Source organism: Bubalus kerabau, chromosome 3 (assembly GCF_029407905.1).
Source record: "Bubalus kerabau isolate K-KA32 ecotype Philippines breed swamp buffalo chromosome 3, PCC_UOA_SB_1v2, whole genome shotgun sequence".
Taxonomy (NCBI): Eukaryota; Metazoa; Chordata; class Mammalia; order Artiodactyla; family Bovidae; genus Bubalus; species Bubalus kerabau.
This window is the reverse complement of record NC_073626.1, coordinates 116,145,637-116,162,879: the sequence shown is the minus strand read 5'-3', so window position 1 is coordinate 116,162,879 and position 17,243 is coordinate 116,145,637. Positions and strand designations below refer to the sequence as shown.

At 39.0% G+C, this 17,243-nt stretch overlaps 2 protein-coding genes across 13 annotated transcripts in view; both read left to right on the top strand.

The window, feature by feature from the left end:
• Window positions 1-2,076: 2,076 nt before the first annotated feature.
• The window catches only part of CCNT2 (cyclin T2), a 34,130-nt gene continuing 18,963 nt past the window's right edge, over window positions 2,077-17,243 (top strand). For 3 of the 12 annotated variants that reach the window (XR_008711988.1, XM_055572753.1, XM_055572749.1), the window contains exons 1-2: window positions 3,098-3,277; window positions 4,066-4,147. Coding sequence is in view for 9 of the 12 variants with exons in the window: in XM_055572753.1 (XP_055428728.1) it covers window positions 3,120-3,277; window positions 4,066-4,147 (240 nt within the window). In the remaining 3 variants the exon portion in view is untranslated. Of the gene's footprint in view, window positions 2,504-3,097; window positions 3,278-3,330; window positions 3,712-4,065; window positions 4,148-6,083; window positions 6,111-15,896; window positions 16,039-16,102; window positions 16,626-17,243 lie in introns of those variants that run through there. The other 9 variants (XM_055572751.1, XM_055572748.1, XM_055572755.1 and 6 more) reach the window with 8 other exon arrangements.
• Window positions 10,694-17,243, top strand: part of RAB3GAP1 (RAB3 GTPase activating protein catalytic subunit 1) — a 219,026-nt gene continuing 212,476 nt past the window's right edge. Inside the window, exon 1 of the mRNA XM_055572747.1 lies at window positions 10,694-10,697. The gene's annotated coding sequence lies outside the window, so the exon portion shown is untranslated. The remainder of the gene's footprint in view (window positions 10,698-17,243) is intronic.

Below are 17,243 nucleotides of genomic sequence, written 5' to 3'. Positions count from 1 at the left end.
GCTTAAAGAAGTCCTTTTAACATTTCCTGTAAGGCCAGTCTAGTGGGGATGAACTCCATTACCTTTTGCTTGTCTGGAAAACTCTCTCCTTCAACTCCTAAGGACAGCTTTTCTGATAGAGTATTCTTGATTGGCAGCTTTTCTTCTTTCAGCACTTTGATCCCTTCTTTTTAATAGGGGACTAGTATTTCATTGTATAGATATATCAAACTATTCAATCCTCAAATCATGAATGGTCATGCTTCCAGTCTTTTAAAATTACAAACTACTACTAAGAATGCCCTTAAATGATGTTTAACATCTTTTCAAATGTTTATTTGCCATCTGTATCACTTCTTTGTGAAGTATCTGTTCAGATCCTTTGCTCCCTTTATTTTTTTTTTTTTTGGCCACTTAGCATGTGGGACCCTAGTTCACTGATGAGAAATGGCACTCATGTCCTCCTGCATTGGAAGTGCAGAGTCTTAACCACTGGACCATCAGGGAAGAGCCCCCCCTTTGTCCATTTTAAAATTGGGTTCTTTGCTTTCTTATAGAGCTTTAAGAGTTCTTTGCATATTTGGAACACAAGTCCTTTATTAGAAAGTGTTTTGCAAAGACATTTTCCTTGTACTTTCACTCTCTTAACTGTCTTTCACAGAGCAGAAGTCTTTAATTTTAATAAAGTCCAACTTAATTTTTTCTTTCATGGATCATCTTTTGGTGTTGTATCTAAAAACTCAGTGCCAAACAAGTCACCTAGCTTTTCTCCTGTTACTTTCCAGAATTTTTAAAGCTTTGCATTTGACATCTAGGGATATGATTTACTTAAAATTAATTTTTGTTAAAAGTGAGATCTTTGAGATTTTGTGAGATTTGTGGGGGTTTTTTGCCAGATGGATGTCCAGTTGTTTCAGCGCTATTTGTTGAAAAGATGATCTTTTCTTAATTTAAGTGCCTTTGCTCCTTTGTCAAAGATCATATTTCTATAGGTCTATTTCTGGGCTCCCTATTCTGATCCACTGATGTATGTCTATTATTTTGCCAATATACACTGTCTTTCATACTGTAGCTTTGAGGTTGGGTAGAGCCCATTCCACTTCTTTGGTATTGTGTAGGCTATTTTGGGTCTTCTGTCTTTCCATATAAACTTTAGAATCAATTAGTACTTATCTATAAAAGAACTTGATAAATTTTTTATTGGGATTGCACTGAATTTATAAATGAAGTTGGGAAGAACTGACATCTAGTGATGTTAATTCTTGGAATCCATGAACTCAGAATATCCTTCCACTCATATCTATTTTCTTTGATCATAGCTTTATAGTTTTCTATAAACAGATCCTGTACATATTTAGATTCACACCTGTTTTATTTTTTATAAACGATATTGTGTTTTTTAGCTTCAAATATCAATTACACATGGCTGATACACAGGAAAGCAACTGACTCTTGTGTATTATAATCCTGCTATAGTCACCTACTAGTTCCAGTTTTTTTAAATACTCTTTTAAGATTTTCTACATGAACAATTATGTTACTAGGAACAAAGTCAGTTTTCTTTCTTTGTTCCTGATCTGCTTAGCTTTGATTTCCTTTTCTTACAGGACTTACGGGACAACTTTGAAAGGAGTGATGAGACGGAGTCATGCTTTAGTAGGAAAGTTTCTCACCATTAAGCATGATGCTAGCTCTAAGGTTGTATTAACTTGACTAAGTTGCAGAAGTTCTCTTACATTCCTAGTTTGTTAGAGCTTTTATCATGAATGAGCGTTCAAAGTAGACACTTTTTAAGTGTTGCTTTCAGTCAATCTGCCCTGGAACTTCTAAGCAAGGTAGGTAAGAAAGTAAGTTATTTAGACAACCGTTCACGCCAGGTGACTACCAAAATACCTCAATACTGTGTGTGACGGGGTGGGGGGCAAGCAAAGCCAAGATACATCAGTACACTGAGCGTCGGAGCGCCCAAACGATGGCAAAAGCTTGGAGATTTAATCAAGAACTCAATGAAAGTACCAGTTGCCTTTAGAAGTATGTCTTCCTGTGCTCTAATCTTGGCAAATAGGAGCCTGGTGGGCTTACCGTTCGAGAGATCGCCAAAGTCGGACAGGACTCAACAACTTAACAACAAAAATTTAAAAACTTAGAAAATTATTCACACACAGTAGGCGTTGGCTCAAAGCCAGAGACGCACCCACTCCCAGGGTGGAGCTCTGCGGAATTTTCTTACAGGAACAGAAGAAAGGGTTAATGAATACTGTTACCATATTCAACACTGATAATTTTTTTCCTCAGTTGTTTTTACAACACCTGCTTCTCTTCAAACTTCTCTTTAAAATCACAGATATTAAAAAACCACTACCGAAACGGACTCGAAACCTAGTTTGGAAATCCAGCTACTCTGATTGCTAATTGGATAACCCTTGGCCTGCGTAGTCGTGGAATTCAAACAAGATAATGTAGAGGAAAAGCACTGAAGAACAGCACAAACGTGGAGCGTCATTTCTTCTGCACCCTTTCTCAGGTAGGTCCCTGCCAGAACCACCCATTGGGGGAAGGCTGTCCGCCTACCACTTGAGAGTAGGGAGCCTACGATATTGCGCAGACCGACGCTGTGAAAAATAGAGATGTGCCGCACGACTGCGACACAGCAAGGTTTTGTGGTTTTTTTTAAGCGCTGCCAGACTCCAGATTCCAGCATCGCCGGGATTTGAGAGTTCACGCCCAGGACACATGGCGCAGCCGCGTGCCCGCCTCTCTCGTCACCCGACCCGAAACCAGTCTCTCCCTTCCTCTCCACCACGCCCTTAGCCCAGCCAATCCTAAACCCAGCATGCACCGCGCCGACCTTTTCCTTCCAGCCGACCCCCACCTCTGGGCGCCTCCAAATGACAAGCGGCGCGGAGCATTGTGGTCCCGTACGCGAGAGCGAGGATGGAGGCAGGAAAGAGAAAGCAAAAGGCTCGGGCGAGCCGATAGGGCGGTCCCCGCGCACGCGCACGCGCGGCGACGGGGGTGAAAAGGGGCAGTGCCTGGTCTACGGCGAGCGGAGTGGGGCGGGGTCGCGCGGCCTTGGCGGGGAGTCCGCGAGCCCGGAGGGGCGGGGGGTGGGTGAGGGAGCGGGCGGAGGAGGAAGTGTCATGGCGTCGGGCCGTGGAGCTTCTTCTCGCTGGTTCTTTACCCGGGAACAGCTGGAGAACACGCCGAGCCGTCGCTGCGGAGTGGAGGCGGATAAAGAGCTCTCGTACCGCCAGCAGGCGGCCAACCTCATCCAGGAAATGGGACAGCGTCTCAATGTGTATCCTTTCTTATTCTTGGCCTTCCCCGCTCACGCCCTGTCCCTCTCACTACTCGCCGGGTCGCCGGGCCTGGTGCCCCGCGAACATGGCGCCGTCGCCTCGGCCTTTGCTGGGCCTCGGCCGCGCCGTAAGGGAAGGCAGGTTCGGGTTCGGAAGGTCGCTCGCGACCGGCGGAGGAGTGGAGGAGGAGGGGAGACCGGGAATGCGGGCCGGGAGGCTGCGTTGTGTAATCTGTTTGGGGCCGCGCGTGGTGGCGGCGGGGGATGGGAGTGCCGCCCAGACGAGAGGGGACTTTTAGGGATTATCGCAGAAAAAAGGCGGTTGCTTCCACTTCTCGTCCGAGAAGGGCTTGAGAGCTAGCTCTCTCAGCGAATTTGATGGCGGTTCTCTCGTACCTGGGGAGCGCACGGGAGGTCTTTATATTCTTGACAAGGTTTTGTATGGGTATGCGCGCGCGTGTTTCAACTCTGATTTGAGGTTTAGTCAGCCGTAGCCATTGATCAATCCTTCCTGGGCTCGCTTAATTTCAATATTAGAGCGAAATGCTCGGCATTTGTTGTTACTGTTAGTATTACCATTTCGGTGTGAAGCTTTTTATAACCGCCAGACCCCACCCCACCAACTTGTGGTTATTTATTTACTTACTTACTTATTATTACAGTTTGGGGATTGGTTTTGAGTGAACGGGTGGCGTTGGAAAAGGACCGTAGATCGGATATTTTCCTTCAAAATTGTTTTTGAAAGAGATCTTGTTTTTCTCCAATATTTCCTAAATGTTACGTTCCAGCTCTCAGCTTACAATAAACACTGCGATTGTTTATATGCACAGGTTTTACATGCACCATTCTTTCACCAAATTCAGTAGATATGTAAGTACTATTTTATTGCACTATTTTATTGTTTGTTTTTACTGCAACCAAATTTTAAGGTACAATCGATACGTAGAAAGGAGTTGGTCGTGGATTTTACTACTGTATTTAGTGTTCCAAGTTAACAGTGAAGGTGAATGGCTTGAACATTTTGCTTCAAATGCGCGGTTTCTGGTTCGTTGGTTTGTTAGTTTTTTAATTTGGGATGACAAGCTGCCAGGCGCTGTGTCAGGCTCTGCCGGCTCTTTTGAGCTGAGAGAAATCAGAAGCATTTCTTTTCTCAAAGAGTGTTTATTACATTTGTATGCATTTAAGTTTTATATTCGACATTTAAACAATTTCAGGTAATTAAATTAAACAATTTTAATGTACAATGTGATGGGGAGACGCGGTCATCTGTATTCATATTGTTTCAAATAGTATGAATTGGGCTTAGTTTAATTGCAACTTTGTTTTGTAATAATCCTTTGAAAGAACTGTTTTGCTATTTTAGCAAAAATATTTCACTTGTTAACACAATTTAAGTGGTCAAACGTTATTTATCACAAGTTCGCATTAGTTGTCTACTTAAATTTTTGGTGATTTGAATTGTATCTTGCTTCAGACAAAACTATGTCGTGTATGTGTATAATTAGTTTGAAGTTCATCTTACCTTGCAATACTAAGGTACTGATTTGGAACATATGCTGTAAATCTTGTGTGTCACAAATTGAGTAGTGGCTTTTAGTTGCAATTTTAAATTATGAAACAGGGCAGTTGGGTGTGTGCTCTTTTCAGAGAAACATGCATACTGTGTTGTACCTGTTAACAAAACTACATATCATTTAGAAATACTTTAAGGTAAATATTTTACCTTATTTCTCACCATGTTTTTTACTTATAGCTATTATTTTAGAATGTTACTCTGAAAGGTGTGTGGAAAAATTGACCATGAAAGACTTCATGCATGGATTGTTATTAGACCTTTTAAGAAAACGGTTTTTGAAAAGGTTCTTTTTTTGAGTTGGAAGAAAGGAAAAGCTTCATAGTTTAGATTGATTCCTATATTAATGTCTTCTGATCGTAAATCTGACTTGGTTTATCAGATTGGCATATAGGTTTATCTTAAAAACAATATACATTTCTTATCTACATTTCGGTCTCTTGCAGTCTCCATAGCTTCTACTCTTCATCTTTTAAATCTGTGTGATTCTTGTTCTGTTTTTATTTCCCTAGTTATTTCTTGTGCATGGAACTTAGATCAGTGATAGTGTTGGGAAGAGAGAGGAAACCTTTTTGGTAGTAATATTTAGATTGAGAGAAATAGCATTTTTATTTAAATTGTCTTCTAAGGCAGTAGTGAACTGATAAATACTAATATGAATATGACTTAAGTAGCCCTGGAAAATACTGGTAGGAGTCACAAATTAAAATAGTTCTGGAAATTCTTTGTGTGGCTGCAGATGCCCATTTGCTTGCTTTTCTACTTCAGTAATGATATCACTACAAGACTACACTTCTTATTTTGAACCGTCCCTCTTTCATAATTTGTCTCTATGGCCTGTTTGGTATGCTTTAAAGCAAATGCTTACAGCCAAAATTCACAGCTGAAACTTTAAATTGACTGGTGAAGCCCAGGTCGCTGGCATTCTAACCCTTGTTATTTTATTTAAGTGCCATCATTCAGTAAGAAAGCCAAAGTACTCATTTTTATTACCCTACTTTCTGTCTTATGTGTGTATAAAGGCAAACCTCAATGTTGTACAGAGTTGTTATTAGCAGAATAATTGAAATCTGATGTTAGTTTCTGTTTTGAGAAGTAAATTGCACTCTTCATTTCTAACCATTGTCTTTTTTTACCTTTGCTATTATATCAAAAGTGGTTTTAATATTTGTGTTGGTGCACTTGCAACAATTGCACAGCCTCACTCTTTTATCTTTTTTCCTATTCTTTTAGGGTGAAGGGGGTGGTCTCAAATTGAATGTGAGTCACTTTTAAATTCATATTCTGCCACATTATTGGGAAAAGTTTTCTTATAAGGCTATAATGGAATGTCATAGTAAACTTTAAAAAGGTTTAAGTCATTACAAAGTAAATTAAACACCATTTGGTAAATTAAGCCATAACAAGCTTAAATTTAAAGATGTTGGTGACAAAATATATCCAATTTTATAATAAATATGCTTTCATTATATTAAAAAATTTATGTGGCTTTATTTTTTCTCACATTGACAAATTTAAAAGTAAAAAATCCCCTAAAGGTCAAGTTGCTCTTGGGTTAAAAATCAGTGTCAACAGAGCTGTCTTTCATCATTGTCGGTTTCTCTTTTTAGAAGGTTGGCTTGCTATCAGCAGGAAATGAGTTTTATATGTAACCTAATTACATAAATCTATCTTTTGCTCACTGGATGCAGTAAGATTTATGTAATTAAGATTAGTAATTGAAGAATGGCCTTGCTGGATCAAGCTCAAGATGAATCTAGTGAAGTGTATAAAAAAAGCTCTGGAAACAACAGTGCCTCCAAAGTATATCCTGTGGGAGAGCATTGTCCCCTGTGTCAGTCATAGAGCACATATTGACTCAGCTTCTCCTAGAAACTCTGTTCATTAGTTTGTTTGGTTAGTCAAGCTTACAATGCACTTGTTTTCTTGTATTAATTCCAAGTCTTCTGAGTTCTCTTCAGATGAGGTTGTAAAGAGCACATTCTTAGTATTTTTATTGGTCATTGTCTAGTTTCCTAGCATTTCTCCAGTTCATGGGGTCATTTTAATCTTCTCTTTACTTTCTTTAGATCTGTTGGCCTCTTTCTTGAACTGCAGCAATTGAAACATTTATGCCAAACTTAAATGTATTTTATTAGTTTAAGGTATCAAATACATGGTTAGCTAAAGGCGGTATTCAGAACTAATGATTTTTGACTTCTAAGAGTGCGTCATCAATGTCATATCTGAGTTTCACTAAATACATTAAAATTAGTCAGCTGATAAGCATAAAAGAACTTGTATTTGCTTGTGCTGAAAAATGATTACCACTTTTTGTCTTCAGTCTTAATCGTTCGCAGTTGGCTTGGCTCTTGACAATAGACAGCATTTGAAAATTTAAAGATGTTCTTTTAGCATTCTTTTCCTTCTCTGTAAAGACTTAAATGATTTAAAGGAAAGCCATTCTTATGTCTATCTAGAAAGTTGCCCAAAGTCCCGATTGTTTGTCCTATAATAAAGCATTCTCCCATTCTGATTTTTAATAATAATCTTTGCATCAAAATGTATTCAAGATGGTGGGGCAGGGCTGTCGCATGCAGAATCTTAGTTCCCAGACCAGGGATCAAACCTGGGCCCTCTATATTGGCTGCTAGAGTCAACCACTGGACCACCAGGCAAGTCTGGTGCAAGATTTTTTTTTTAACAGATTTCATACAATTTACACTAACTCGTGCTTATTTATACTCAAATTGCTCATAAAATCGCCATAAAATATTGACATTTGTGAAAGAAAACCAACATTTTGGTAGAATTGGTTAGCTAAAGATTTTGTTCAAATTTTTATTGTGAAAGCTGTAAATTTCTGTCAAGCATAGGAATATAAATAAGTTAAATGTAAAAATTCACCACCACCATTCACCCCAGGCTAGAAGGTGAGCACCGTAAGGACAAAGGGGCGTTTGTTTATTTCTTTTCTTTTTTGGCTATATTCACCATTACCTCACATGAAATAGATATTCAGCAATGGTTTGTTAACAGAATGGATCAACTCTTGTTGCTTCACAGGTGTGTTGAATGAATTCTTTTACATTTTCCTCTATATACATTCTCCCCATGTAGATACATTTAAAGTGTTTTATTATTTGAAAATTAACAGACATGTGTTAAATGAAAACGGTAGAAAAGGGGATATGATAAACCTCCCTCCCATCTAAGTGTCTGAGCCCCGTGCCCTACACCATTGCTGTTCACTGTCTTTGTGTGCCCTTTCAGAAATACTTTTTGCTTGTGCAAACATTTGTGTGTATCTTTATCAGGAGAGGAAAGGGTTTTTGTTCGTTTTTTCACAGGCATTGGATCCAGCACATAGCAGCAAATGTAAAAACATACAGAATTGGACTGATCCCAGTTGGGGACAGATGTGGCTGTTTCTGGAGAAGTAATTTTTAAGGTGGCACTAGCAAAGGATGGTATAGATTTACCTAGTGGTTCTCAGCCAGAGGCGGTTTTGCCCACCACCCATTTAACAATGTTTGGAAACATTTTGGTTGTCACAACTCGGGAAAGGGGTACTACTGATACGTAGTGAATAATAGAAGCCAGAGATGCTGCTAAACATCTTACAGTGCACAGGGTTGCCCGCTAAAGCCAAGAGATAGCTGGTACAAAACGTCAGTAGGGCTAAGGTTGAGAAAACCATGGGTTAACCTAGAGAGCTAAGGAGACTAAAGCTGTGTTATCCTTAACTAGATTAATTTTGAGTGTTTGGTGAAATTTTCTATGTTCTAGTAAGAAATTGCTTATTCATCTGTAATTCCTCAAGGACCTTGGGAACAATGATCAATTTGTGATCTTTTTCTAATTTAGGGCTTAAGGGAAACATTTTTGATATCCCTAAAATTTAAAGTTTAAATTTAGTTTGCCTTTCTGTGAAGTACTAATGTGTTCCTTAGCCTCTTATTTGAGCTTTTTGTGAATTTCTTATCATGTTAGCAAATATTTTAGTAGTTTGTCTTCTAATTTTGTTTATGGAGGTTTTTGACATAATTTTTTTAGTTATTCAAACATACCAGCCTTTAATTTTGCTTTATTATCAGGAGATAAGTGTCTACTATATTCATTTACTGGTTTCATGGGAAGAGTTTCTTGGGCTTCTGTGTTTGTTTTTCCTCCTTAAGTTAATTTTGATGTGTCGTTCTTAAATATTTATCTGAAGTTGGTTACCCTCTTATTGCAAATAAGGAAGAAAAGAATCAAAGGTTAAACACTTTGTCTGAAGTCACACAGCAACAGAGTGACAGAAGCAAAAATCTCACCCAGATCTAGACTCCATTGTTCATGCAGTTATCACTATTTCTACCTCAAGTATCTGTTGTTAGGAATCTTTTCATAGCCTTGAAATTTTATCACCGAAAGCAGTACATACAAAGCTTTTGCATTGTGCCAGTAGTGATTCACCAGCTTCCTGCATGAGAATTACCAAAATGTTCCTTTAAAATATGCTTTAGTGAACTATATCTTAAACCTGTGTAATCAGGATACTTGTGGTGAGACCTGGCATCCTCTCTCTTACTGTTAAAGTAACACTGATACCTGCTAAAGTTGAAGATTGTTCATTTTAATTTTGATTTCTCCTCTGTGTCTCATAATCCATTATACAGTCAGCCCTCTGCATCTGTGGGTTCAACCAACCGTGGATTGAAACTATTTGGAAAAAATGCGACATTTCCAAAAAGCAAAATTTGTGTTTACCCCACACCAGCAGCTCTTAATATTTACATAGGAGTTCACTAACAGAGAAGGCAATGGCACCCCACTCCAGTACTCTTGCCTGGAGAATCCCATGGATGGAGGCGCCTGGTAGGCTGTAGTCCATGGGGTCGCTAGGAGTCGGACACAACTGAGCGACTTCACTTTCACTTTCTTGTGTTGTATTAGGTATTATAAGTAATCTGGAAGTGATTAAAAATACAGAGAAGGATGTGGATAGGATATATGCAATCCTTGACTAGTATTAAAGATTTGATAGATTTCCTGTCTCAAAGTACAGGTTTCCTCTCCATCCCTTTCTTTTACTTGAATTTTGTCTGTTGACGGACCTAGGACATTAGACCTGTAGAGTCTCCACCTGTCTGAATTTTGCTTATTGTATGCTCATAGTACAGTTTATCGTTTTCCTTTGTTGTTCTTGTTATTCAGTTGCTCAGTCATGTCCAACTCGGTGCAACCCCATGGACTGCAGCATGCCAGGCTTCCCTGTCCTTCACTGTCTCCTGGAGCTTGCTCAAATTTATGTCCATGGAGTCGGTGATGCCATCCAACCACCTCATCCTCTGTCATCCCCTTCTCCTTCTGCCTTCAATTTTTCCCAGCATTAGGGTCTTCTCCAGTGAGTTGGCTCTTCACATCAGGTGACCGAAGTATTGGAGCTTCAGCGTCAGCATTAGTCTTTCCAATGAATATTCAAGGTTAAATTCCTCTAGGATTGACTGGTTTGATCTCCTTGCAGTCCAAGGGACTCTCAAGAATCTTCTCCAACACCACAGTTCGAAAGCATCAATTCTTTGGCGCTCAGCTTTCTTTATAGTCCAGCTCGCATATCTATACATGACTGCTGGAAAAGCCATAGCTTTAACTACACTGACCTTTGTTGGCAAAGTGTTGTCTCTGCTTTTTAATATGCTGTCTAGGTTTGTCAAGATCTTCCCTGTAGCTCAGATGGTAAAGAATCTGCCCGCAATGCAGGAGACCTGGGTTCAATCCCTGGGTCAGGAAGATACTCTGGAGAGGGGAACGGCAATCCACTTCAGTATTCTTGCCTGGAGAATCCCATAGATAGAGGAGCCTGACAGGCTACAGTACATGGGGTTGCAAAGAGTCAGACACGACTGAGCGACTAACACACACACAAGGTTTGTCATAGCTTTTCTTCCAAGGAGCAAGCATCTTTTAATTTCATGAGTGCAGTCACCATCTGCAGTGAGTTTGGAGCCCAAGAAAATAGTCTGTCACTGTTAGCATTATTTCACCATCTATTTGCTGTGAAGTGACGGGACCAGATGCCATGATCTTAGATTTTTGAATGTTTAGTTTTAAGCCAGCTTTTTCACTCTTCTCTTTCACCTTCTTCAAGAGGCTCTTTAGTTCCTCTTCTCCTTCTGCCATAAGGGTGGTGTCATGTGCATATCTGAGGTTATTGATATTTCCCCTGGCAATCTTGATTCCAGCTTGTGCTTCATCCTGCCCAGCATTTCACTTGATGTACTTTGTTCTTGTATTCCCTGAAAATTGCCAGTTGGGTCCAGAAATTTTATCAGACTCATGTTAGATCCCTTAGGCAAGACTGCCAGTGCTGTTACATTCTTCAGTCAGGACACTGCTAATGTCTGGTTTCTTTTTGTGGTGTTGGCAGCTGTTGATATTCAGTGCCTTGATCCTTTAATTCATTGATGCTCTTAACTCATCATTTTTTCATTTTTAAGTTGTAGTATTTTTTAGAGTGAAATGCTGTGATTCATCTACTATTTGGACACTTGCTGGTACAAGTTTATATGGGAAAGGTAGAGTAAATACTTGATTCTTGCCCCGTGTTTACCACCTTTGTTGAGATAAAATCCCCACACTGTGCTTCACCTTTTGAAAGTGTACAATTCAGTGGTTTTTGTGTGCGTTCATGAAGTTGTGTGCATCAATTTAAGAAATTGTTATTACCCCAAAAAGAAACCCCACATCCTTTAGCCATCTCTTCCCATACTTACCCCCAGCCTATTGGACAGTCTCTATAAATGCAGTTATTCAGTCTGTGATCCCTTGTGACTGACCTCTTTCACTTAGTACATGATGTTTTCAGGGTTCATCTGTGTTGTACCGTGTATCAGGACTTGATTTATTTTTCATGCTGAACTACCATTATACTACATTTTGTATGTACATTCATCAGCTAATGGACATTTGTGCTGTTTCTGCTTTTTGGCTGTTCTATTACTGCTGTAAACGCGTATGTGTGTTTTGTGTTTCCACATAAATGTTTTGAAACCAGAACTATGTTTTGGTTGCCCTTGTATTTTCCCAGGAGTAGAATTGCCAGAGCATATATAATTCCATACCCATATAATCTGGGATAGTTTCCTCAAATACTTTATTATAGCAAGATATTCCAGGTTCATCTTGTACTCTTCCTTTTAATCTTCATTCATGCTTAGTTCTGCAGGTAACTTTATTTGTATTGTTCACTTGAAAGTGAAAGTATTGGTCGCTCATTCCGACCCTCTGCAACCCCAATAGCCTGTCCAGGCTCTTCTGTCCATGGAATTCTCCAGACACGAATACTGGAGCGGGTAGCCATTCCCTTCTCGAGGGGGTCTTCCCAGCCTAGAGATTGAACCCAGGTCTCCCGTACTGCAGGCAGATTCTTTACCATCTGAGCCACCAGGGAAGTATTGTTCACTGAGAGTTGAAAGTATTAGTCACTCAGTTGGGTCCTACTCTGCGACCCCATGGACTAACCGGCCAGGCTCGTTTGTCCATGGGATTTTACAGGCGGGAATACTGGAGTGGGTTGCCATTTCCTCCTCCAGGGGATCTTCCTGACCCAGGGATCAAACCCAGGTCTCTTGCATTGCATGCGGGTTCTTTACTGTCTGAGCCTTTGGTGCTTATGTTGAAATCTCTGAGTCATTTTGTTTGAAGTTCTCTTGAAGATCATGGCAACAGTATTGTCTGAATTCTTGCATGATAATAGTTTGTGCCCTTTATACCCACGGTCAATTTGGGGGTGTAAAATCCTTGGCTCTTGCTTTCTTTTGAGTATCTTAAATTTATGTACACTTTTTTCTTTCCTGGTATACAGCATTGCTGGCAGTTGGGGTGGTGATCTAATTTTTCTTTCTTTTTATTTTTTTTGCCTAAGTAGCCCAGGAGTTTATTTTTCCCTTTAAAATCAGTAATCGCAGTACAGTGTGTGTTTGTGTTGGTTGTTCTAGGTTGATATGATCAGGTGTGTGATGTGCTCTTCGAATATGTGATTTCATATCCTTATTACTTTATGTTACGAATCGGTTTTTTAATGTCTGTTTGGAGGTGAGTTAGCTTTTTGGTGTTTTTTAATTGTGGTAAAATATAGCATAAATGTGACATTTAAGCCATTTTTAAAGTGTATTAGTTCAGTGGCATTAAGTACATTCACATTGTACCCTAACCACCCTCCATCCATCTCTAGAACTTTTTTATCTTCACAAACTGAAACCATTCAATGATCAAACTTCACATTTCTCCTTTCCCTCAGCAACCACCATTCTACTTTGTCTATGAATTTCACTCTTTTTGGTACCTCTTATAAGTGGACTCTTAAAATATTTGAACTTTTGTGTCTGGCTTATTTCACTTTACATAATGTTTTCAAGATTCATCTTTGTTGTAGCATGTGTCAGAATTCCCTTCCTTTGCTAAAGCTGAGTATGTACCACCAATTGTATCACAATTTGTTGATCCATTTTAATCTGTTAATGGGCAAATGTATAGCTATTATAAACATGATTGTACAAATTGCTCAGTTCCTTACTATCAGTACTTTGGGGTATGTACCCAGATACGGAATTACTGGATCACATTGTAATTCTGTTTTGTTTTGAGAAACTGCCATCCTGTTTTCCCCAGCACCAGCACCATCTCATATTCTAGCTAGTAATGCACACAGATGCTAGCTTTACATCCTCTAAGGTTTACTCTTTTCTGGTTTTCTCATAATAACCATCATCATGGGTGTGAAGTGATTGAAGTTTTGATTTGCAATTTTCTGGTGACTACTGACATTGGACACCTTTTCATGTGTTTATTGGCCATTTATATGTATTCTTTGGGGAAACATCTATTCAAGTCCTTTGTCCATATTTTAGTTGGGTCTTGCTACTTTGAGTTCTTCATATACTCTGAATATTAATCCGTTATAAGATACATGATTTGCAAGTATTTTCTCCTATTCTATAGGCCAACTTCTCTTTTTTTCCTAATGCACAAAAGTCTTTAACTTTGATGATGTGCAGATTACCTATTTTTATTTTGTTGCTTGTGCTTTTGGTATCATATCCAAATAATCATTGCCAAATCCAGAATTATGAAGTTATTCCCATCATCTTCTAAGTTTTATAGTTTTAGTTCTTACATTTAGGTCTTTGGTCCGTTGTGAGTTAATTTTTGTATATAGTATAAGGTAAAGGTCTCATTTTTTCATGCAAGTATTCCATTTTCTCAGTACCTTTTGTTGAATTTTTTTTAAGAAATTGTTTTGTTGCTGTTTTGGCCGCTCTGGGTCTTCATTGCTTTTGTGGAAGTTTCTCTTGTTGCAGAGCACAGGCTCTAGATGTACGGGTTTCAGTAGTTGCAGCACGCTGCTGCTGCCGAGTAGCTTCAGTTCTGTGGGACCCGGTGGACGGCAGCCTACCAGGCTCCTCCGTCCATGGGATTTTCCAGGCAAAAGTACTGGAGTGGGGTGCCACTGCCTTCTCTGAGTTGCAGCACGAGGCCTCAGTAGTTGTAGTGCTTAGTTGCTGCAGGGCTTAGTTGCTGCAGGGCATGTGAAATCCTTCCAGACCAGGGATCGAACCCATGTCCCCTGCGTTGACAAGGGGATTCTTACCCACTGCGCCACCAGGGAAGTCCCTGAAGCACTTCTTTCTAGTATGATTTTGATGTTTAGGGACAACTCTTATAATTTTTTTCTTACAGTGTTTTTGTATGACCTAGATACTTTTTATCGAACCCTTTTGAGAGCTTTAATAAGTAGATGTGCTTCAGGGGAGCTTGTCTAACTTCACTGTTCCTTTGTGTAGTATTCAGAAATGTAGCAGGTTTCTTTTTGTGTTCTGGAATCCTATTTCTGTGAGTCTTTGCTGAAGCTGCGCCATTACCATTTTTCCTTAACTATAGTCATAGTCCCAAATTCTAAGCTGCAGTACCTAGAACTTGTTGGATATTTTTTAATGAAGCATCCTCAAGGCACAGAAAATAGTTAATTCTAGTCTTAGGGGACAGGGAGTGTTAGGGCAGTTAAGGGATATGGGAGAAATAGCCTCACCAGCCTCTGGGAACTAAAGATGAAACCTAAAAATATATTAGAACAAGCTTGTTGATAATGTATTAGCAAATAGAAAACAGACTTTGAGTTCTTTGCTTCTGTTAGGGCTTTTTTGGGATTAGGAGATTGAAGAGTAACAAAATGACTGTGGCTCTTTCTTAAATACAAATGATGTATGCACAAAGTTTATGTCGTAAATTACTTAAAGAGTAAAGACAAAAATGATTTATTTGAAACTGATGGTGATATAACCATTTTTGGTGTCTTAACAATCACCTAAGCTTTTTGTTAATGCAAACTGACCTTGCCTCCAACTATCAAGGTTGAAGCCAGCAATGAGAGGGAAGAATGTCAGCAGTGAGAGCATCATGAGCAGGCAGGGGAGACAGTGGCCAGGAATGGGCTGGAGGAGGATAGAGAAGGGAGGGAGTCAGACTGAGAGGGAGAAATCAAAAACATACAAAGGAATAGAAAAAGGGAAGTGTGGAAAAACAATTGGAGCGAGGAGAGAAAAGAAGAGTTACAAGTGTAATCATTAAAGTAAAACCAGGTGTCATCAGTTGAGTATTTGAATCTGTTTATTGTAATAGTTAAATAGTTAGGACTGCAGTGAACCCTTTAAAGAACTGAGTTTGTACAAGGAAGAAGATGAGTAAGAAAGGAGGGAATTTTAAAGAGTATGTTAAATCACTTTTTAAATTTAAAATCAACAGTAAAAATACACATCTGTTTTATTTTGCAACATAGTACACTTAATCTTAGCCAAAAGGCCTAGAAGCAATATACTAGTAATAATATTTGAGTCTTCGTACACAGCTGTGGTTTTATTTTGCAACATAGTACACGCAATCTTAGCCAAAAGGCTGAGAAGCAATGTAGTAATAATATTTGAGTCATATTAACTGGGAGGCACTATTCTAAGTGCTTTACGTATATTGATTCCTTTCATCCTCAGCACAACTTTATAAGCAGATACTATTTCTCCCATTTTACAGATGCAGAAACTGAACCACAAAGAAAATAAGTAATTTGCCTAGGCTAGTCAGATAACAGAGCCAGGATTCCACTGAGACAGTCTGACTACTCTGCTACAGCTGGCGTCATCACCTCCACCTCCCCCTCTCCATCATTTGTATGGTATATTTCTGTAGAAATTTGTCTTGTTTTGAGAATGTAATATCCCCTTGAAATAGTTGTACATCTGCTAGAGTGTGACAAACTCTGGACACTATTTAAAGATCAATTTTTATTACCTTTAGTTAGAGTACCGTGAGAAAATTTATTAAACTAGGTACCAGAGCACAAAAGATGGATAGTTCATGGTCCCTATCCCCAGTAAACTGAATCTCAGTTTGTAATTGGTCATGTGAACCAACCAAGTGTCTACTCCAATACTGGTATAAATTCTTTGACTTTGAACCAAGTTTGGTAATGAATGTTTGTTGCCTTCAGAAGTGTGTTCACCTTTAAAAGCCACAGACCAACTAAAAATGTTGTTATTACTTAAACTTTTGGAGTTATTTTCATTTTAGTAAGCCATACAACAAAATCAGCTTTTCATACGAAAAGCAGTAGTACCTAGTTTAATTACCTTCCTTAGTCATCCTTAAAATTAAAGCCTCACATGGATATTCACTAAGTATTTATCTAAAAAGGTGTTTTGTTTTGTTTTGTTTTTACAGCCCTGATGGAGTAAGATGTTTGCAGGCAGTAGAGGAGGAAATGTGAGTGGAGTTAGTGGATTTCACCAGGAACTTTGGAAGAGTGTTGGGTATTAGTGTTGCTCTGAAGGAGATTGAGACTTAAACGCTATTTAGAGGGAGAACAGAAAGACTTCTGTTAGGCATGTGGGTAAATAAACAAGAAACCTACCCTGAAGATCAATGTTAAGCTTCTTGAATGCTTTTTTTTTTTTTTAGTTTTGGTAGAATTTTAGAATCATTCACTAGTATGCTTATTGTGACTCATTGAGACTGTCTTCTAAGGTCTGACTTGAAAGTTCTTCTTGATATCAAGGTTTACAAAAAGTCTGAAGAGGATGGAGCTGTTACTAGAAGTCCTAAGAGATTTTTACCAAGAAAAACTCATTGGAGATTTTCAGAAGTGCCTTTTAGGAAAGTTAAGAGAAATTATCTGGCAGTTAGGCAAACAGTTTATTAAGTTCAGCCTAATATGATTTTTCACTTGAGCCTATATGCGTCACTCTTTGACAGATCTAACATTTGAGTTTTGGTGTAGCCATTCCCCGTTTAGACATGAATGAGATAATAAATGAGAGATTGTGGGAAACTGAAAGTATATTCATTTTATTGTTTCTTGCATTTCATACCTTGGCATTGGCT